The sequence below is a fragment of the Cicer arietinum genome, chromosome 6 (assembly GCF_000331145.2).
Source record: "Cicer arietinum cultivar CDC Frontier isolate Library 1 chromosome 6, Cicar.CDCFrontier_v2.0, whole genome shotgun sequence".
Taxonomy (NCBI): Eukaryota; Viridiplantae; Streptophyta; class Magnoliopsida; order Fabales; family Fabaceae; genus Cicer; species Cicer arietinum.
The window spans coordinates 48,269,654-48,293,570 of record NC_021165.2 but is presented as its reverse complement, the minus strand read 5'-3'; the positions used below and the strand labels follow the sequence as shown (position 1 = coordinate 48,293,570).

At 35.7% G+C, this 23,917-nt stretch overlaps 1 protein-coding gene across 5 annotated transcripts; it reads right to left on the bottom strand.

The window, feature by feature from the left end:
* Window positions 1-648: 648 nt before the first annotated feature.
* LOC101502267 (uncharacterized) lies at window positions 649-22,917 on the bottom strand. 5 transcript variants are annotated; one of them, XM_004506364.4, is made up of 7 exons: window positions 22,700-22,917; window positions 20,212-20,404; window positions 13,727-13,796; window positions 8,771-9,024; window positions 4,436-4,552; window positions 3,020-3,068; window positions 649-1,229 (listed from the first exon to the last, which is right to left on the bottom strand). In XM_004506364.4, exons 2-7 carry the CDS (start codon window positions 20,296-20,298, stop codon window positions 775-777), a joined length of 1,032 nt encoding a protein of 343 aa, XP_004506421.1. In that variant the 5' UTR covers window positions 20,299-20,404; window positions 22,700-22,917; the 3' UTR covers window positions 649-774. The 5 variants fall into 5 exon arrangements, with proteins under 5 accessions (XP_004506421.1, XP_004506422.1, XP_004506420.1 ...); XM_004506365.4 differs by having other exon boundaries at window positions 20,212-20,334; XM_004506363.4 differs by having other exon boundaries at window positions 20,212-20,343; window positions 22,700-22,916.
* Window positions 22,918-23,917: the final 1,000 nt, after the last annotated feature.

Below are 23,917 nucleotides of genomic sequence, written 5' to 3'. Positions count from 1 at the left end.
ATGTAATTTTTTACTATTGCAACTTCATTTTCTTATTCCTTTTTTACTGTTAGTTATATAAAAGGGATTATTTTATTTTTAAAATCAATTGAACACAAATTAATGAATTTGATTTTTCATTTCAATCATTCACTTCTTCATTTCACTTTAATTTTTTCTCTGATTTAAATGATCTTCCATGTCCTCATCTTTAACCAATCTTGTTTAAACCATGTTGGCGGATAAACAATGACCTAACTCATCCAACCTATTGTGATGGTCATGTCAATGGATGAATCATTCCTTAGATCCCAAGATTGTGTGATGCGATATGAGAAGAGTTGAAGGACAGCTACCACCAAGAGATGTTTTTAGGATTTAACATCTTCAAAATGAGATTTACAATTTTCGCTAAGGTGGCACTAATATTGTATACTTACTTAGTGGTTAGAGTCTAATGTTAGTAACTTCAAGGTACATAGTTCAAATTCTCTCACATGTAATGACCAACAATACCAGTGAAAATTCAAAGATTATTACAAATTTTTCTAAAAATGGTCGTAGAAACCCTAAATTTAATATTCTTACATTTCAATGCAAAATATTTTGTACAAGAGCACGTAATCGGAAAAAATAGAGGCAAGAAATAGTAGGCAAAATGCAAACGCCTAAAGAAAAAAATGAAAAACTTCTATATATTCCATAACAAATGTAAGGACAAGATAATATCTACAACCTCATATGGTATTGAACATTAGCAACTTATGCCGAGGTCTTACATTTGTTAGAAAACAATTATTTGCATGGTGCATGATGTTGCAAAAATTCCCAAGATGGGTGTTTAGTACCAGACATAGGCACTTCACAATGCAACACATCTCTTAACCATTTAATCCTATTTACAAGTTCCTCCAAGTCCAAAATTGCTGCCTCTATTGAATTAGAAGACATGGAATTCAGACAAAGGCTACTGTTGCTTCTCATCTTCTTTGCGGGATACTCTACATTGTATCCAGCATTTATGGTAGTCCTTTCCAAATTCTCAATTGATGCAGGCATAGTTGTTCCTCCTTTTTGATTGTCGGCCTCCTCGATATCCATACCGTTTTCAACAGAGTTGCATTTCTTTCTCCTCTTCATGGATTTATATGAAGGCTGACCAACGTTCATTGCTCCATTTGTAATAGCTTTTTGAGTCAAAACACAATTTGTAGTAGCTTTTATGTTCAAATAATTTGCTGCAATAGCATCTAAGCAGCTTGAGGTTAAACTGACAATTTCACAATTGTGAAATATATTAAGAAATAACGAAAAACAGAACAAAGTGCAAAGCGAGTAGCGAAAATCAATTTATTTCCACAATCATCAACCCACCAAATACCATGTCCAAAGCATTTTTTTCTAAAGGAGTAATTGTCGAACACAATTTTTTCTAAATGAGTAATTGTCCAAAGCAACCTTTTAAATATCTTAAAAAGTATGGAATCATTAATAATAGGAACACAACTTGATTTAAAATCAAATCAGAAATCAGTAAATCTTTTCTGCCCAAAGTGAGAATGGGCTAATTTAATCTAACTACAATATTAATATTAATATGACGATGAGTCATTCCGCATTTACAAGTTCATTCCTTCTAGGACTAGACCACAATAGTGTTCACACAGATTTTCTGGTTATGAGAAGGGGTTATCCGAGCATATCCAAATCGATATTATGTTTCCATAAGATTCTCGAGTCATTTGAAAAATATGTCTGGTTTTCTGTTTATTTGATAGAATATACATACAAGGTATCCTTCATATAATTCAAACTGAAGCAATTGGATGTTTAACTCAGGCCTATTTGATATGACCAACTTTTGTGAAATATTTAGTTATTATTATTGATTCTATCTTTATATAAAATGATTCTATGTTATTTTTTTCAGTTTCCAAATATCACTCAAATTGAGGAGCTGATTTGATGTACTCGCTCCTATAAAAGGAGCCTTTCATCAGAATAAAAAACTTGTTTCTACAATATTCTCTACAACTTTCATGAATAATGTGTTAGACCTCTTATTAGTATTGTTATTATATATTATTATTATTATTATATTATGTTGTAGATACGTATATATTATTTGGCAGTTATTACGTAACAGTTATCATATTAGGCAGCAGTTATGTTTATAGGCAGTTATTGTATAAATAGGAAAACTGATGGGAAAGTTAGGCAATTATTTGGGAATTGGATATTGATTGGGTGAGACCAAGCTCTCGAACTCTTGGAAGGGAGAGACCCAAGACTCTCGAATTTCTTCGGAACCTATTGTGTAATTCTATTGTATCATCAATAAAAGTCGTTTATTTCCTTTAAATCTCTATGTTTGGTACCAGTTTCTATCATAATGATGCTTTAATGGTGAAACGGTATATACGGGGGACTCCATTTATGGCCGCTACTGGCCATTCAGGCATTGACCGATGTATCAACTAAGCATTAAAAATGTCTTGGAGAGATTCTCACTAAGTTTCTTGGAGAACCTCAGATTCAGTTTATTTGTAACAAATTTGATGGTTATGATTTGTATACACCAATTTGAGGGTGTGTGTTGGCATGTATCTCCTATTTAGAGATACTATAATATTTTTGTACCATTTGTATTTTGTCTTTATTTCAATAGTTATAATTAATTTCCTTAGATTCCTTTTTTCTGACCAATTTCCTTAGTTTCCAATATAAAATTATAAATCTTGTATACATATAATTGATTTGCCAAGATTCCTCAGTTCAGTAAGTGTTAGCCCATCTCAGATGCACATAGATGGCTCCATTTTGAATTTTATATGATTAAACTAATAATGAAAAATAAACAAGGAAATTATGTACTATTAAGGGGATATAATGCAGATCTATAAATCAAGAAAACATAAATGTTCTTCCTAAAACATTGCTATTTACACGACTTGAAATTTGAAATACAAAATAACTATGGTCAACAAAGATGTCATTCAAACAAAAGAAACCCAAACAGTATATCTTAATACCATTTTACCTGAATTTGCTGGATTCATTATCCGAGCAGGACACCTGCATCCATCCTCCTGCAAATTTTGAAAGAAAATGAAGCATTGATCATTCAAACTGAGATATGTAAATGATCTATAATTACCTAAACAAAGTTGCAGAACATAAATACCATAAACGATATAAGGAAAAGCAATTAATTAAACCAACGTTTGTGATAGTTTCCAAGGGAAAAGAAAGGGTCGCACAAATTCGAAAGAGCCTCAAAACTGGAAGAAGACATGATGCCTTTGTGTGAGGTAGCAGGAACATGCAGAACCTGGAGCTGCTTATTTCTCTCTCTTACAAAAAATAAATCCAGCTCCATGTGCTTTGTGTACGAATAGAAGATTGGGTTGTGAGCTAGAGAAACTGTACTCGTGCCACTGAAGACTTGAGGAACAATAGGCTTGACACAAGGCTCACATATTAGGGACAGAACCCAACCTAGTTCAGCAGTAACAAGAGCTAGGCTGTGGACTCCGCTGGATCTGGAAACCACTGCCTATTTTCTGGCCTACTTTCGGACAGTTTACAACTCAATCATGGACGATGAGAGGGGTTTTGCTTCATCCATTTGATGGAAATGGAACCCATGTCTGAATTACACATCAAAGAATAGGGAAAAAGATTTTGGGAAAAGATTTTACAGTTGTTGGGAAGGAAAAGACATGGGAGACAAGTGATGGAATTCGTGTGTCTTACATGCCAAAGAATATGGAAAAGGTTTTCTCATCCCCTGGGTTGCAAGTGGTGTAAAGCAGACAAATAGATAAAAATAGAAAAGAAAGAAATGAGAGAGTAAATCTGAGATGTGATTGGAACGGAGGACTGAATGCGATATAAAAAGAGAGAAGAGATGTAAGAGAAAAGAGTTGGTGAAAAATGGGAATCGGAGAATATTATACAGAGTCATAATGACATGAATATCAGTTCACGATTACTCTATTATATTGAAAGGTAATCAGATAGTAGATACCTTTCAAGAGAACAACATACCTAAGGCTATTGCAGAAAACTATATAGCACAAATTCAAACTTCTCATACAAGAACTATAGATTACTTTAAACTTAACCCCACTTCCTCAGTTTGAAAAACATAAATTCTCCACTAAACTTCTATTGAACAACTAGAATTGACAAAATGACAATCTTGCATTGCAAGCTCTCAGAACTACACCTAATTGAAACACAAATTTTCACAGGTGAAATCCATTTTTCACAGGCACTCAATGGAAATTTTAATCAAATTTTAAGAAATATAAGGAATCCACTGAATTTGAAAATTAAAAATGGACACTATGGACCTTATTAGAAGGAACGTCATATCATTTATTATAGATAGTGTTGGAATAGGAAAAACTATGCATATGCAAAGATAAATTAAGGAATTATAAGTACACACCTTAGGCATAGGCACAGTCCAACCTTTCTCTAGGGACCAGTCCAAGGAAGGACGCAGGTCCTTGTTTAAAGCTTCGTATGAAGACCCTTCACCCAGCGGAGGAGGTAGCAAATCAATCTAGAACAACTTATTTAGTTAATCAATATGTATCATGCCCATATCTAGGTAGAATCAGCAACAAAATAAAGAACCAAAAATATCTTGGTATAATCATAAACTGATCATTGTATGGTAAATAAGACGAAACCACTTGGAGAACTCAGGAAAAGCATAGAAAATTGAAGAATAAAATAGACACAACCTAAAGAGAAACCTCAAGAGTATAAGAAAAAAGAAAAGAATAAGATACAATCTTAAAGTGTTTCTGATGGGTGCATCTTGATACGAAGAACTAGAGCCATATATATAACTTTGGCCTTCTCTTATTTTACAAAACTAAGCAATGTGTGACTAATTTAACATCTATAATTTCAATCAACTCCAATGCTAACGATCACCAAATAATTGGCACCAAATGGAAATGGCTTTTCAAAACAAACTTGATTAAATGGTGTAATCATATGAAACAAAGTAAGGTTGGTTGCCAAAAGATATAATAAAAAAACAATAGATTATGATGCAAACTGCGGTCCTCTCTCTACGCTAGAAATTTCCAGAAAGAATGTAAATAGGATAACTAAACATTCCATAATATCACATAATTACACTAATTATAGTAGCCCTAAATCTTTGTACTTAATGCTTGTAGTCTAGATGATATGGCTCTGCCAAGTAGTTTAGACACATTCCAAATTATTCTCTCTTTTATCTTCCTCTTGAAACAGTATCTATGAAAGGCAACCTTAGTGAAATAACAGAGTGATCGGTGGTCCACTGCCCATTGGTGAAATAACAGAGGCATCTACGAAAGCAACCTTAATCAGGGTTCAACAAGAAGGCCTACTGCTTATTAGTGAATTATTTTCTGAAATCTTTGTTTTTTTGTTTCTAGACAAAACCGCCCACTGTTTTCTCCCTCCTATTCATCTACTACTCTGAGGTTGTTGGAGGCTTGGACCCTCCTCTTTTGATATCCATCCTGGTGGGAGTTTTTGAACCAAGTACCACACTATCATTCTCAAGCAGCCCTTGTTTGGTGCTATTTATCTCTTATCAAACTTATTGATGACTTCTGAAACCTCCTTGACACACAACACAAAGAACACTATTTTCACCATTTTGTCAATGTTCCACTTGTATAAATAATTTGGTCGAGAGAAACTATGATACCTAGGGTTCCGACACCAAGCTTTGGCTTACTAGAAAGGACTAGTGAGATAAGATCGTCCCGAACCATAGTTATTGGTTGCCTCGGGTGATCTAAGAAGAGTTACTGAGATAACATCATTGAAGACAAGATCCCAACTTCACAACATTATTTGAAGCCACTATTCATCCCTCCTAAAGGAACTTGACACCCAACACCTTCCTATGATTTGCCAAACCCTAATGTGTGTCATTGCTCCATAGATATTTTATTGCTATATGCCTACCTATTCGGGCAAAGATGATGGGACTACACTACTTACCATAGCAACCACGACCAAAGAGCTTAAACCTTGTTCCAAGTTCCACCAAAATAGGCTTATGATTTGGATGTCACTCACTTGTGCTCTACTTGATTCCTTGACCCAAGCCTCACAACGAGAATCATGATTTGGATGTCACACTTCTTGGACTTTCTATGGCTATTCTCCATCGACAAATCATGTTGCCTATACAACTCCAACTAAGCTTGCTACACCATCCCCCAACCCAAGTTGATTTCTTGTAGTGCTTCAAGTAAAGAGAAACCTCCGCTCCCACAACCTTTATTGATTACACAAATATTTCTTTTCCAAGTCTTTTTTACCGTCATCACATGGTCTTGGGTTTTCAATTATGGTGAATCTAACCATACTCTTAGAAGTTGGGTTGGACTTAAATCAACCCCGCAAAATTAGTTATAAACTAATTTTCCGCGCAATATCTCATCAAATGTGGGATTCTAAACACACCTCCACGCCCAAGATTAGACATCTAAAGCATGACCAAAGTGGCCTGATAGCGGGTGGCCTAAGGAATCTTGGATGGCCTCTGATACCATTTTATAATTTGGGTTAGGGTCAACTCAACCCTACCCTACAAATCCAGCTTGTAAGGTGAGTGATGCCTCCCACTTATGAACTCATTTTCAGGTCATATCTCATCCAATGTGAGACTCGTAACATATCTTTGGTAATAAATCCATTTCTACCTCCAGTTATTTGCAATTGTGATCTTGGCTAATGGTACTCAACATCTAATGGAGTTAGTGTTCTCCACCATTGTCCTTCCATCTCATGGAGTTAGATATGAGAGGTACATGAAACCCCTCATTCTCTTTGTCCCAAAACTCCACTGCTCTCCCTGTTGAGACAAAAGATGATGATGGAGATTTGTTGTGGCTAGGATTCATTGTTCGTGACCATTCCAACCCACGTTTGAGGACATGGTAGAAACTAGAGGATAATACGAGCCAGTTTCAACTTGACCCAACCCACGCCTTTTACTTTCTTACTCATCACCTCACTGTCTTCTCCTAGTAATTATTCTTCCACGTCTTTGGCTACTAGCATCATTTACATAGGGTTGAAGGTGCGAACTCTCCTATGGACATGTTTCAATCCCCTCATGAAATAACCCAAGTATTGCTCACAAGGTAACCTTCAACCTATGAGGATAGCAATTCAAATGCTTCTATCAATTCAGTCACACTCCCGGTTTACCTGAACATAGCGATCAATGGTCCTTCCGCCATAATGCATGATCAAAGCTTGTTTCAATTTCTCCTACAAGCATCAAGATGGACCCCTTGATTTCACCTATTTCACTCCTCACGTTCATTTGAGCTTCCAAAACTTCAACTCAATCACTCATCTTCGGTGGCATGAACTTTTCTCTCAATTGAAAATCCAATAAGTCAAACTAATTAATAAGCTCAAAAACACAAAATGGATGGAAATATTTGAATAAATAATAAATCCCACAATGATCAACACTTGCAAGCAAGCAAGCAAGGAAAAATTGAAAATCTATGATACAATTACTATTAGCCTAGCCAAAAGGCTCCCTCACTAGAGAATAATAGAAAATCTATGATTCAATTACTCTATTAGCCTAGCCAAGAGGCTTCCTCACTAGAGAATAATTCTCTAAGATCCTTGTCTTTCTTCTAACAAAATTCTTTGATAATTCCCCTCCTTTTCACTCTATTCCTTATATAACTAACTTTCCCCTTCATGTCACATGTCAATTCCCTTCTCACCTACTAGCTCAACATTCTTATTCTTCCTGAAGTGCTTCTAAGAGTAGAAATTCCCCACCTTGGGCCTATTCTTTCTATTTGGCAATTGACCCACTCCTTCCCCATGGTTCCTATCAGGCGCCATTTAGGAACCATACTCTTTGACTTTCTAAATGAGTTAGTCGTAATGCTTTGCCTCCACTTGCTTTAGTACATTATGATGTTCAGGGCCCTAGCACTATGTCTACAGTACGGTACAAATATTCTATCCCAGTCACATAATACTACTCTTGATGGCATGATTGTTTTAATGAGAAGTTGAACTAAGCTATATTGTATCCTTAAGACCTTTTATAATTAAATTCAACTTGTTGCCCCTTCATGTCTTTAGGTTGACCTAATTTGTTTAAAATTGCCTTTCTTTCTCACATTTTTCTTGCCAATCTTCTATGTTCCTAACACTGTAAATTAATTTTTCATCTATATGGCATGATGTTGTTGAAAATATGTGTGCAATTCAATATAGTGGAACTTTGGACCTTGTCCCTTTTCCTCCAAGGAAATCGAAATGTAAGAGGTTGATGGATCTTCATGGTTAAGATTGGTCATGATGATTAGGTTGATAGATTTAAGACTTGTCGATTGTAAAAGATTACTCATAGGCTAGGATTATGGGGACACCTTCTCCCAAGTGCCTAAACTGGCTTCAGTAAGGTCATTCTTGTCGATGGTTCTTCGCCATTATCATCATTACCACGTTACAAAAATGTTTTCCTTCATGTTGATTTCAACGAAGTTAATAAGGAGCAACCATTTAGATTTGTTGCTCAAGAGACCAATGTGGTTTGGTAGGTTAACCACAATAGAATACAAACCACAGGTAACAAATCTTAAGGGAGTCGATTAATTGAAGAGAAAATGTAAAATCATTGTTCAAATAGGATAGGACTTCAAAAAAATGACTTTTAGCTCATCAAAATTCCAAGTTCAGGTATCGAAATTATGTAGACAACAAAAACTACAAATATTACCTGAACTTTATCATTTCCAGATATTTCAGTTACTTTTCCACACCAATAGCAACCATCAGTGAACCAATCTACGAAATCCCCAACCTTCCATGCGTCATCAACAATAACTATCACTTCTGAGATAGCACTGACATCAAGCTTTTCACTTTCACGATATATGGTAGGAAAGCGAGGTCGCACCATCAATTCCTTGTTGAAGCCCTTTGACTTGCTAATATGAGAGGTAATTTGATACAACTTGATCTGACTTCTACCTACAAACAAGTAGTATATAACAATTATTAACTTCAAATGATTTGTTATCATTGCAACTTGAATGATAATTCTCTAATTTTCTTGGGCATGTAAATTGTAGAATTTTACAAAGGTGAGGATACATGTACGAAGTCAATTAATTCTCAAACAAAGGACTAATTTAGGGGACGAATACTCTTCATATTTAGCCATGTAATTAATAACTCAATAGTATAATTACGTTGTTCTTAACCATATCATCAATTGTAAAACCAGAGAGGAAATTAATAGAAACAAATGAAATGAAAGAGAATAAGAGAATGAATGAGAATAACATAGAGGTCTTTCTACAAAGGGTTTCCCTTTCACAAAAGATTACTCCTATCACAACTATTATCCAATGTATAAAATGATTTTCTCCATCCTCCCATGTCCCATCTTCTATTTACTTAACTACGAGTGAAGACCAATTTTATTTTATGAGAAAAACTCTGAAATCCAATTTAGTCACTTAGAAAAATAAAAGCAACCCTTAGTCCTTGAGAAAAATAATCCTAGACAACTTAGTATTTATCTTCTTTAGAGAGTTGAGTACTAAAATGGATCTTCACTCTTTTGGCTAACTAACTCGCTCACCCACTCACCCAACTACTTTAGTTCACGTTGTTTACCATAACAATATTGTCCCCTTCAAATTTAATGGTGTCCTTGATGTTGCAATATGATAAACTTCCTCTTGTTTAATAGTCATCGAAAAAACAGACCTTAGGTCACATCAACATGCACATTACTACAACATCTACAACACCAAAATGGTTGCTAGTTATACCCAATCTTTCCCACACATCAAAGCAGCAGGGTCATCTTGGCTATGAACATCAACTTAGACAATAGGTTTAGGACTTATTAAACCCAGAGCAAAGCCTCGTAAAACAATGGGCTCATTGTCTGAATCCACATTTAGGCTAGATATGCCTTGCATTGGACCTGGAAAATTCTATCCTTGAATCACGTTTGGTAAATCCCTGTTTCATCACCCTAAATGTTAACATCAAACTAGATATGGCCAATAAGATCTAAAATTAGACTCAACTTACATAATATCAAATTGCCTTTCTTTTTCAGTTGAACTAACATCTCTATTGACAGAGACTCTGTTTCCCCTACAGACTCTAACAAAGACCAATATAGTCGTGACATGTGAGACCAAATATAGCGGCTCCAATGGTGATGGCTACGTGGTTAAACTTAACCAAATTTCCATGGAAGCAACTACAACATAATACAAAGGTTATGTAATCAATGTGTTAGTGTCATGTCGGTGTTGGAATGACACATATCAAACACAGACACGCCTTCAATCAAAAGTGTCGATACTACAGAGGTATCAGACTCATCCACCTCCACATTGGCTCCTTCTCAACCTAATGTTATCATAACCAACTTTGGTACAAACACCATCAACGCTTGTTCCCTGATTCTAGTACCTCATTTCATGTGTCAAATAAGTCAGAACATTCAGCAAGGTGCACCATTTGCAAGTCCTAACCAAATCTTTATAGGTAATGGTCAAGGTTTGCTTATTCACTCTTCTGGCTCATCACAATTTACCTTTCCTTCCATCCCTAGAACTCCTCTTGTTCTTAATAATCTCCTTCATGTTACCCCCATTACTTAGAACTTAAGTAGTGTGGCAAGTTTGCAAGGGATGATTGTGTTTAATTTGAATTCCATCTTGGTTTTTATTTTGTCAAGTCTCAGACAACCAGATATATCATTCTCTAAGATCGTGTACGAAGAGATGGCCTCTGATTTTCCACATCTCAACCTCCAAACTACTCCACCCAATTTTGCCTCTTCTTTCTTATCTACTTCTCATTATAGCATAGATTTACCTTTTGCTATTAATGTAATGGAACAACTACCTAATAATTCCCAATTTACATTGCATCTAATATTAGGTCATCTCAATCCCAATACTATGAAACTTGTTCTATTAGTGTGTAATATTCTATTTTCTCGTAAAAATGCCTCTACTTTTTTTTTTGCTTCCTGCATGAGTAAGGCACATAGATTGCACTCTCCATCCTTACACACTCACTACACTTCACAACTTGAACCCTATGGCTCGTTCTCACACTTGTTAGTACTCACAAATGGGCTTTGCAATAGTTAATCATTAAAAACGCCTTGAGGCTTTCCTTGCTCATGAGATACATCTTGGCAAATTCAAGAAGGTTACAATTGATGCTGCTTTCCTAAATCTATACACATGCACCTTCAAAATCATCGACCTATGATGCTCCTTCACTTCATCCTCTCGTACCTCCATCACTTGGATCTGATCAGTCTTTCCCTTCCTTGGTTCTTCCCATGTTCTTCCCATGGTCATGGTGGTAGAAATGGTTGTGGTCGTGGTAGAGGAGGTTGTTTTTCTCACATTTAATGTCAAGTGTGCTTCCAATTTGGTCACCTTGCCTCCACTTGTGGGCACCTTTTCAATCAATAGTTTTAGGCTGTGGTTCCTCCAAATTTCCAAGGGTTTCAACCTCCTTCAATTGACTCCTATGGTGGATCATCTTATGGTATGGTTGGTTATGGGGTAGCACCACTTGGTTTTCCTCCTTTTAGTAGCACTTGGAACCGGAACCAACCTCAAATGCATCCCTCTAACATTCCTCTCTTTCAGCCAAGTGTTTTGGTCACCAACACTTATCCTCACCCCGGTGGCTCTTGGTTCCTTGACTCTTGTGTCTCGTATAATGTTACTAGTGACTCTAAAACTGACTCCTTTTGAAGGTCCTGATCAAATCTTCATTGGCAATGGTCAAGGTAAACAGTCCTCTAGTTCTAGTTTCTTTGCCTCACCGCTTAAACCACACACCTCACTTGTCCTTCGTAACCTACTACATGTCGCTTCTATCAAAAAGAAACTAATTAGTGTGAGTCAGTTTGCCAAAGATAATTCTGTTTTCTTTGAATTCCATGCTAATTATTGTTTTGTTAAATTACATAATACCAACAATGTCCTCCTTCGTGTTTTGCAATTTCTCTTATTAGAGTAATGTAGAGCTCTAGTATATGGAAGGTTGTCATTCAGTTGTAACTAATTTTGTAACTGCCATAAAGTTGGTGTACGTTAGCACTAACAGTGCGCATGATAAGTCAAGCCGTATATAGCTATCAAAGAGGCTTTTTGTAACACAGTATATGCGCCATCTCAAGGGGATTGTAAGGAGGGATCCAACCCCTCCAAACCCACCACACAAATATTAATACAAGAATTGTTTTTATATTTTCTCTTTTTAATTAACACCTTGACAATATACAATTAGAGACAAATTATAAATTTATTTTCTTCTCACTAAAAATATTACCTTATACGATATTTAATTATTATGATTTAATATTTATGCAGCATTTATTATTAAATTTTTATTCTGAAACAAATTGTTACTATTTTAAATTTTTTCCAGCCCCTCTTTCACAAATTTCTGGATCCACCTCTGCTCAAGGGTACTTTGCATTTTGGATTGCAGCTCCTGCTTGGTTCTGTTCATCAGCCTCTTCCCCTCACTACCTTTTGTGATGCAGATTGGGCTGCGGATCCAGATGACTGCATATCTGCTTCTGGCTCTGCTGTTTTTCTACAACCAAACTTGATATCTTGGTGGTCTAGAAAACAAATTGTGCTGGCCCGCTTCATTTTTGTATTTGGTTGGTTTCTGCATCTCTGGAAACTAACTTCACTGCACCTTGGAGAGCTTTTCCTATCTCAACCCAATGGACTTGTCCTATCACACATCTTAGTTGCCCATGAATGGGCTTTGCTACCACACTCAAACCATTACCATTCTTTATTTTCTTCTTAATTCCCTCAACAACTTGCACACATGTCCCTCTTCCGTTCTTTATGCTTGCTTTTGCATTAGATGGCCGAAAGTAATCTCAAGCCTATCAATTTTACCTAGTTACATCTTGATCTCATCAAGTCCATCAAATTTAGTCTTGATCTAAGGAAATTTAGATCCAAGTCCGGTGGTTACCTACCTAAGTTTTTAAGGCTCCATCGCGTTTCTATGGGATTCCATCTCCCTTTGGTCTTTTTCCCCCAAAAGATTCCACCCCTTTCGCTTAGCACCTCAAATATGCTTAGTGATTCGTGAAAAATGTTGGGATTCTTTAGCAATAATGCAAAACAAATCCCCACATTTTGACAACTCGTCCTCTCTCTATGCCTACATATGTCTTAATAAAGAGTAAACCCCAAAAATTACATGTTTGAAAGAATTGTTTTTACAACAAATTAATCTTTGAAAGAATTGTTTTACAACAAATTTGACTCTAAAAAATCTAGTCACAAGTTTCATCTACTGAAAATTAGGGAGGGATCAATTTGGTGATGAATGAACCTTCAAAAGACTAAATTATGTGAGTAACTTTAGAGCATTAAATTGATGATTTACTCTAAATTCTTGACATGGCTCAAAAGAAAAAATGCTTCATATGATTGTGACAAGATGTCAAACAATAATATTTTTTCTTGTCAAGGAAAGAACAAAAAACTTTGAATTTGATCAAATGTATTGCACCAAGTTAAAAATGAAATGTTTAGAGCACCAAATTGCATTAAGGAAACAAACTTTGTATGGACTTTCAAATAGGCTCATTCAGCAAGATAGGAAACTCTAGTTTCAGTTTTAACTTGAAGCAAGAACATACCTTGATCAGGGTAGTCAGGATACTCCAACAGATAGTACATCTCACCACCTTTCTTGCAAATCTTTATAATCTGAAATAATATAAAATAAGCCAAGACTACCAAATGTCAAATTTTAATTTCATAAACATTTACCAAAAATTGCCCGACAATAGTTGAGCAACCCAAAAAAAAAACATGTTTTCTACAAATGCCAATAGCACAATGAGTAACAAATGGATGCATACAGCCATATTACCAGAATGGTGAAGAATTCTGCGATGACTTTTTTGACACTAAAAAAAAAATCAATCTTACAATTAGGGGTGGGAATAGGCCAAGCCAGGCTTTGAAAGGCCTGAGTCTGGCCTACGATTAATTTTTTAGGCCTAAGTTTGGCCTACGACCTATCATAGGCTTTTTTTCCGGCTTGACCTGGCCTTTTTAAAAGTCTGGTCTGGCCTGGAAGCCTATTTAAAAGCCTTATTCATATTACTCATACTACATGTTTTCCACATACCAATATCAATGTACATATCTATATATATTAAACAAAAAAATAATTTTTCTAACAAAATAATTTTAAAAGAATCTGAAACAAGCATCCTTTAAACCCTAAAACATAACTATTGGTTTCAAATAATAGTTTTTTTTTTCTGAAACAAACGCACCCATATATAGAATGACTATGGAAGGACTACTGAGTTATTGACTAATTGAATGACTACCGAATATGAAACGACTACCAAATATAGAATGACTACCGAATATGGAATTACTACTGAGTGATTGCCTAATTGATAGAATTTAAAATAGGAAATAATATTATTAATATAATAATAAATAATTAAATATATATAGGTCGGCCTGTTAGACCTAATAGGCTTTTTTATAAGCTTGAGCCTGACTTATTTAAATAAATAGGCTTTAAAAATAGTCTGACCCTAGCCTTTTTATTAAATAGGCCAGGCCAGGTCATAAATAGGCCAGGCTATAGGCCCCTGTCAGACGGCCTAGCCTATTCCCATCCCTACTTACAATGCAACAAGAAGAGGTTGTGTTGATGGTTGAGTATTGGTGTAAAAAAGGTTTGTTCTCTATTTCAAACCATTCAGGATCATTTAATCCATGTGTACACTATACATCTAAGCATTAATCATTGGTTTTAATAGGTTCCATTGTATTTTTTTTTTGTCAAAATCTGTTTCTGTTTTATATCCCTCAAATATAGAGATTTAGTTGTATAGGAGTACTAGTAGGGATTTGGTTATATATAAGTATTAATAGGGATTTGGTTGTTTAGTATATATATATATATATATATATAATGTATTGCCAACATATTTTAATTCAATAAAAATATTTTACCCTAATTCTTGACATGGTATCAGATTCTCGGTCTTTGGGAGTCTCGCTTCTGCATAAATCTACCGCCTTCATTGTGGTTTCTATTTTCCTGAAACCTTAGCCACCTTCAGTGTGGCCCTTTTAGCTGCCTTCATTGCAGCAATTTGAGATTTCTTTTTGGCCTACTCGCTGCCATAGTGTGTTACATACTCATGTCACTACTGTTCACATCCATTTGACCGCCTTGTAGACCTCCTTTCAGCGCCGTTCTCAACCAAATTGTAGATCGGCTATTTCTCATTTCGTTTTGGGGGTTCACTTTTCGATCAGACCACTTTTGTTTGTGGGTCATTTGAAGCTCACACGGTTTTTTATCGGACTTTTCTGTTGCGGCATTATAGCACACTTACAATTTGTGGACATGTTTTGGACATTTGAAGTTTATTTTGTTTGATAGATCAATCTTTCGTCTCTAATATCGTTTAATTGTTGATTTTATGGATATGGTAGTTAAAGAAAGCATAAGTGGATTGGTCTGACTCAATGAAGATGAAATAAAGAAGATTAGATCACTTCTTAGTAAGTTGGAGAAACCGACGGGTACTAGTTCTCTGGTATAAACAAGTACACTTCCTCTTGGTAAGTTTCAATTTTCTTTTGGACTTAATTCTTCAGATACAACCTATAACCAATATTAGATATTGGATTCTTGAGCCATTGACCACATGACACCATTAACTACACACTACTCCACTTATTCACCTTGCCCTAGCAACAAGAAAATATCCACAACAGATGGTACCCTTCTAACTGCAGCAGGTCAAGGAGATGTCCAAATAAACTCATCCATAACTCTAAGAAATGTCCTTCATCTTCTTAAATTGTCCATTAAATAATTTCCATACAAAAACAAACACAAGACCTATCATGTAATGTTTTTTATAACAAATCTTGTGTCTTTCGGGACAAGAATTCAAGGAGGGCAATTGGTAATGCTAGAGAATGGAATGGTCTATATTACATGGATAATCAAACCTCCAAATCTATTCAGCAGTATTAACTCTTTTTTTTTTCTAAATCAATAAAGATCAACAGAGACAAGGTCACTTTGTACCACTGTCGCCTAGGTCATCCTTCATTTATAGTCATAAAACAGTTGTTTCCTTCCTTCTTCAAAAAATTAAAGGTAAAACGTCTTCACTATAAGGTGTGTGAGCTTGCTAAACACAAACGTGTACCTTTTTCAGGTAGTAACCAAATGAGTACTTCTCAATTCTATTTAGTTCATATTGATGTATAGGTTCCCTCTAATGTTCCAAATATATCAAGAGCTTGTTGGTTTGTAACCTCTACTAATGATTGTATTCGGGATACTTGGGTTTACTTGCTAAAACAAAAATCTGAAGTCAGCTCTATGTTTGTGTACGTTTTCTCCATGATAAAAAACCAATTCAGAGTGAGTATTAAAAGGATTAAGTCTGATAATGCCAAAGATTACTTTAATCACAGACTTAATTCTTTCTGTCAAAAAGATGGCATTATTCACGAGTCCTAATGTGTTAAAACATCCCAACAAAATTGGATTGTTGAGAGGAAAAATGATCATTTGTTAGATCAAACTCGAGCGATGTTATTTCAAAATAATGTTCCCAAGAAATTTTGGGGAGAGAAATTTTGAACTGCATTGTATCTTATAAATCAATTACCTTCTAGTGTCCTTGCCTTCAAAACTCCCATGGAGGCCCTGTCCTCATTCTACCATAATGTGTCCACCAATAGTAATCTTACTTCTCGAATATTTGGGTGTGCGTCGTTTGTCCATATCCATAGTGATAGTAGAGGGAAACTTGATCATAGATCCTTAAAATGTGTCTTTATCGGGTACTCTTCCACCCAAAAAGGCTACAAATGTTAGCATCCACCATCCCAAAAATTATTTGTCTCCCGATATGTCACTTTCCATGAACAAGAAAGTTTCTTTGGTCGAACAAATCTTCATGGAGAGAATACAAGTAAGGAAGATGAGTCTCTTCTACTTCCAAAGTTGACTCTTGAACCAGAAATTGAAATTGAAATTAATTTTGAAAAAAATGGAAATGACAATGTTGAGACTGAAATTGACTCTGAGGAAGATGCAAATGATGACATTATTGTAAGATATGGGAAGAATCTAGTATATACAAGAAGAACAAAGGTCATTCCTGAATTTATTCACATCCATGAATCTAACTCGACCTTACATGAGGTAACTTCCCTTAACGCTTCAAACTCTAGTGATCCAATCTATGAATTTTCCTATGCACATGAATTAGAATCTAATGCACCACCAACTTATGATGACCTTCATATCCCAATTGCTCTTAGGAATAATACTAGGGCATGAACCAATAAACCACTCTACCCTTTGTCCAACTACCTATGCTTTGAACAATTTTCACCTCCATAAAGCTTTTCTCACAAGCCTGAACATTACCACTATACCTACCTCTCTATCTGAAGCATTGTCTAACAGCAAATGGAAACAAGCCATGGACTTGAAAATTGAAGCAATGGACAAGAATGGTACTTGGGATTTGGCCCCTCTACCAAATGAAAAAAACCTTGTAGGATGCAAGTGGGTAGACACTGTAAAGTACAAGGCTAATGGGTCTATGAAGAAGTACAAGGCAAGGTTGGTAGCTAAAGGATTTACTCAAACGTATGGAGTGGATTACTTGAAAACATTTGCTCCGGTTGCAGAAATGAATACCGTTAGGATGATATTATCTCTAACAGCTAATTATAGTTGGAACTTGCCCCAATTTGATGTAAAAAATGTCTTCCTTCATGGAGATCTAGAAGAAGAGGTTCACATGGACTTACCACCTGGATATAGTGAACATATTGTTGCCGACACCATTTGTAAGCTAAAAAAGGCTCTATATGGGCTTAAACAATCGCCACGAGCGTGGTTTGGGAGGTTTGCTAGAGTCATGATTGGTATAGGCTTCAAACAAAGAAAGCGATTAAAAGAAGCAACAACTGGTGATGATATTATAGTGAGTCAAGAGGAGTAGGGGGAGTAGCAGTGTTACTAGTATATGTGGACAACATTATAGTGACTGGTGATGATGAAAAGAAGCAACAACTGTTAGGACAACACCTTGCCAAGGAATTTGAGATTATAACCTTGGGAAAATTGAAGTATTTATTGGGAATTGAAGTGGCTCACTCTAAGAAAGCGATTTTCATATCCCAACAAAAGTACATCATAAATCTTCTACAAGAAACGGGAAAGACAACATGAAAGACATCGAGTACATCAATCAATCCATATTTAAAGTTGGGAAATGCATAAGACATTGCAGTTCACAAGGAAATGTACCAAAGATTAGTTGGAAGACTCATGTATTTGTCACATATTGGACGTGACGTTGCCTTCGTTGTAAGCCTAGTTAGCCAATTCATGCACCAACCAAAGGAGGTACACTTGCAAGTTGCACTCAGAATCGTACATTATTTGAAAGGAACTCAAGAAAAAGGAATTTTGTTTAGACGAAATGGAAATGTAGGTCTTGAAGCATATAATGACGCTGACTATGTAGGGTCGATTGTAGATAGAAGATCAACCACAGGATATTGCAATTTCCTATGTGGGAATCTTGTGACTTGGAAGAGTAAGAAGCAAAATGTGGTATCTAGATCTAGCGCTGAAGCACAATTTAGAGCAATGGCACAAGGGATATGTGAGTTACTATGGTTGAAGATCATTTTAGATGACTTGAAGATAAAGTGGGATGAACCAATGAAACTCTATTGTGATAATAAATCTGCTATTAGTATAGCACATTATCCAGTGCAGCATAATAGAACAACTTATTGAAGTCAATAGACATTTCATCAAAGAAAAACTCGACAGTGGCCTAATTTGCACTCTATATGTCTCCTACCAAGGCAACCTTAAAGGGCAAAATAGCAGTAATTTTGAAAGAATTGTATCCAAGTTGGAAATGGAGAACATCTATTCACCAGCTTAAGGGGAGTGTCAAAATTTGTTTCTATTTTATATCCCTCAAGTATAGGGATTCAGTTGTATGGGAGTACTAGTAGGGATTTAGTTATATATGAGTACTAATAGAGATTTGGTTATATATGAGTACTAATAGGATTTGGTTATTTAGTAATCTAATATATATTTTACTCAATTCTTGACATTTTTAATTCAATAAATATATTTTACCCTAATTCTTGACATTTTTCTCTCAATTTTTAGCACATACATAAGGATTCTGAGAAGATTATGGCCCCTTATTTTAGGATTAGATTGATTTACACAGGCACAGTTATGTTCTTCTATTTATTCACCCACTGTAACGATTGAAGAACATTGTCCCACATGGGGTTAGACAACGAACCAATCATAGAGGGTGAAAAGTCATTGCCCACACCTAAAACAGAGACCAACTTGATCGAGCATTTGGTTCTCCCAATCGCCAGCCACAAAGTAGATGGCAGACTTTTTCCAGTACAAAATATCAGTTTGGATCTTTCTCCGAAGAAAGGGAAAGGAATGAATCTCACAAGGGACTCCAAGCAACCCAAGAAAGCAGACCCCAACCAGCAAACATGGCAATTTGGTGATGTCATGGCTCCTCAACACCATGTATGGCAACACAGCCCAAGAGACGCGGGACGGTGTGAAGGAAAGCCACTCAAACATAAACAGTACCATTGCAATATTTTAGAAAATGAGTTTGCTCCATCCATGGAGGTGCAACTTGGTGACGTAAAGCTTCGGCCATGGCTATCCATAGAAGGATTGGATCCATAAGTTTGTTACAGGTGGCGTTACCTTACCATATATTTGCAGAAAACTAATTCCACGACTCATAGATATAACCTACTAGCGCATAGTCAAGTGATAGTAAGTCCAACCATTACATCAAGAGCTAACACAGGACTAATTACTAAGTCAATTAACAAGTAACAAATACAGGCACTATTATAACTTTTTTGAAATATAAATTAAAATTGTAACATCATGAACAATCAAATTGATTGTAAGAAAACAAACCCGCAAGAAAATAATTAATACTTTAGCTTAACTGAACATATTATAATGTATCTGTTAGGTAATCAATACTCCTAGTCTGAAAAACAATGCAAAGATGACAATGTATACCTTGCACCTGAACCATGCACCACGAAAACCATTTTGAAAGGATTTTGACTCGATCACTTCCCCAACTTGAAATGGAAGGTCAGACATTTTTAACAAAGGCACGCCCAAACTTCCAATTCGTAACTACAAAACCTTGATACACAAGGCAGGTGTTATACAACCATTTTGAGAGCTCTAAACCAACCTGTATCAACTAGTGAACAAGCAAAAAAAGGTTGCAAATTGAAAGATGATTTTACTTTGATAGTTAAGTTCAAATACCAAATGTGTAAAATAAGAATAAGAAATATAAACTTTTAACTTGGTCCCTCAAAAATTAATATATCACCACTTAGTCCTCCAAAGGTTTTTCATCAAATAAAGCCTATAAAAATTTTAAAAAATCACCACATTAGGCTTTATGTTGCCTCATATTAGTTCTCCATAGGAATGAACATGGTGATGTTTATTATATTATGGAGACTTATTTATTTGGTGACAAAAACATTAATAACTCATTTGAAAATACCTTAATCTACAAGAATAAAATATTAAGATATCGTCCATTGAGAAAGCAATAAAATGGAATTAATGGATGGTCCTCATCTACATATATTCTATGTCTATGTCTAGTTATCTTTATTGCCAATCTCTGAAGAGTCAACATATATAGTCAGAAGAGGTAGCTCAAGTAACAAGCAAGCTTAACTTTGACAGTTCAAAAAAATTCAAGGGGTCAAGCATGTGGAAAAGCACTTATGGCGGAGGTAGTATCAATAGTCCAAGGGATGCTTAGCCACACTCAGAGGGAGGGGAGGGAAGGGAGAGAAAAAGGAGCTTAACAGAATGGATAACTGATAGAAAAGGATTGGAGAAGGGATACAGGAATCCTGTACGAGTAGGTAAGAGGAATAGGTATATGGGAGAAAACAGTAACCAAAAAAGGATCATTGAAGATTCTTGAGTGAAACTAGCTGGCCACTGCTATAAGAAGAAATGAGTTCATCCTCAGAAAGAGGGTGCTCAATTCTAGCTTTAATTTAACTCTGCAAAGAGCCCAGCTTCGCCAAAGTTATAGTTTTCAATTAGTTTTTCCTATATGCTACTATATAACAGATTTTTCTTGTTGAGGTTACTTCAGTATCAATACTATTCAGTTTATCCTATTGCTATTTCGGGTTCTGTCAGTGAAATTTAGAAAATAGTTATGCGTTAAAAAATAAGAATCATCAATCAAATTGATCACATCATAAAAAGTAAAGCTTAATTATTTCCAAATTATAATGCATAAGTGCAAACAGCCCCCTCCATTCTTATGATTTGCAGCACATAATACCGTCATAACCCAATAAATAAGTAAATAAAAGTTTAACAAATATCAAATCCACAATCACGTGATCACAATCAAAATATACAAATATGTTGCTTTATTCTCTTAAACTGATGAACATCCGAATATGAAACCAGGGGAAGAAAACTAAAGAGAATTCTTCTGTGGCAAGTTTGCAGACTTAGAGGTTAGATCATCTCCAACAGTGTGCTTATTCGGGTTCTTAACTCTAAAATCCAGTTCATACCCAGTTCACCATCGGAGCAAGCAGCTGTAACAATGATTCTTCTAGAAGAATCAGATTCTAATCATTAAAAATTATTGCATCTGAAACTAACTACATAAAGGAACTAGATCAAAACTTCTACAACACTCTATCAAAGAATGCATTCTGATTGTTGACATGAGGGATGCACTATTTGGGTAAATAGAGTTCTTAAATCTAATGGCAAAGACAAACAACAAATAAAAAAGATTTAAGAATCTATAGAGGTGTTCACCATTGGAAACAGAGATGTTCTTATAGTTAAAAAGCATATATTGACCAGAACTTTTAAATATGATTTTTAATTAGTTATGCATTGTCCTTTCTGTGAAGCTTGATTTTGTTTCTTATTTTTCGGTAAACCAAGTATCCTCGAACGCGCCTGTAGAGACTAATTTCAACCTGAGCACCACTTAAATAGTTGACTTCTACTAATATACTTTTCCATTCGCAACCGTGAGAAATCGAATCACTGACCAAATGGTTTCTTATTTGTTCATCCTATTCATGGTTAACATCAAAAACCTAAATCTATTTGTAAAATTGTTGAAAAATCAATTCAAATTGTCAAATAAATACAAATACATCGAAATTTAAGAGATACATACATAAATGTGTATTGTGACAGTTCGAGAACTCTACAGTCGTAAAGAGAGATGTGAAATTAATGTTCACTAAGTTATATTCACGAATGAGGGACATCTCAAACTTAGGTTATTAGTTGAAAGTTGATGTATCTCCACCCACGCGCGACATAGCGGGAAATCAGGGAATAATGGTGCGGAGTGGAGATCTACTGCGATGCATCGCGATTTGCAGCCGCAAAATATCGCGTTGGAATCGCATCCTCGCGTGCTACAGAATAGGGGGAGGAATCTCGGATAAAGAAAAAAGAACAGAGAAAGAGAGAAAACCTGGGCGGACTTTCTGGCTGTTTGTGGCGGCTGACGACGAACTCCGGCAGCGTTTTCCGGTAAGTTGAGTTCAGTACGACTGGAGTTTGAGTCTGATACGAGGGTAAAGCGGCACCGCCTGGAATAAGACTCTTGGTGGAGATGTATTTTGATGGAGCTACTTTTTGTATTTTGACAAAATTATTGATGCGAGCGGTTGTTTATTGATTTTTGACAACAGGAGAGGTTGTTTATATGTTTTAAATGATTGTGTTATTAAATGTTTTTAGGTTCCAATTTTGCTATTCATACCCATCTTTTTACTACCCATACCCCTCAATTTTTTGTAAATAATAAATTATCCAAAATATCCTTGTCTATCTATTAAAATTTTTAACTAACCTCTCATTCATTCATCTTCACCTTCAATCCTAATCTCTCTCAATTTTCATCTTCATCTTCTACCTCACAAACTCATATTATCTTCTTCATCTTCATGTTTATCAACACCTTCAATCATCAGGTATGCATCATTTTCATCAATTGTTATTGTTGTTCTATTTTTTTTCTTTCCAAAATGTACTATTGCTATTGTTGATTTCGTAGCGAAGCCAAAATGTAATCTTGTTAGGTTTTTATAAATTTGTTTTCGTACCATAAACCCAGAAATCGTACGTGAACTCAGTTTGTGTACGCAAACTCAGTTCACTTACCACGTAAATGAACCCAGTTAACATACACAAACTAAATTCACCTACGTGAACTCAATTCACTCAATTCACATACGTTTCTGGGGTTGTTGAGTTCACGTACATGAACTTAGTTGATGTAGGTAACTGGACTTGCTGACTTGATTATGATATGGTTTTGCATATATAATGTGCACTATGTTTACCCATAGAGCAGGTCGAGTTATAATTAATGATACTGCTAATGAGGGTACTTCCAATGATGAGGATCGTTGTGTTAGACCAACCACTTCTGCACAAGCTCAACGTGTTAAGGAGCAGCAGGAAGTGCAATGGGAGAGGTAGGGACGACGGGACAACGCCGATTACAGTAGCAATTAGAATAAGAGGCTCAACCAAACCACACAGATGAACCTGCACTTGTTGATGGATATCCTGGTGGGTCGATTGACAAGTATGTCCTTAGGACATTCAGTGATCATGAGGCGACTCGACTTTGGGATGGTGTAGTAATTTTGTCGATCATATTAAATTTTTAATAGTTGTTATC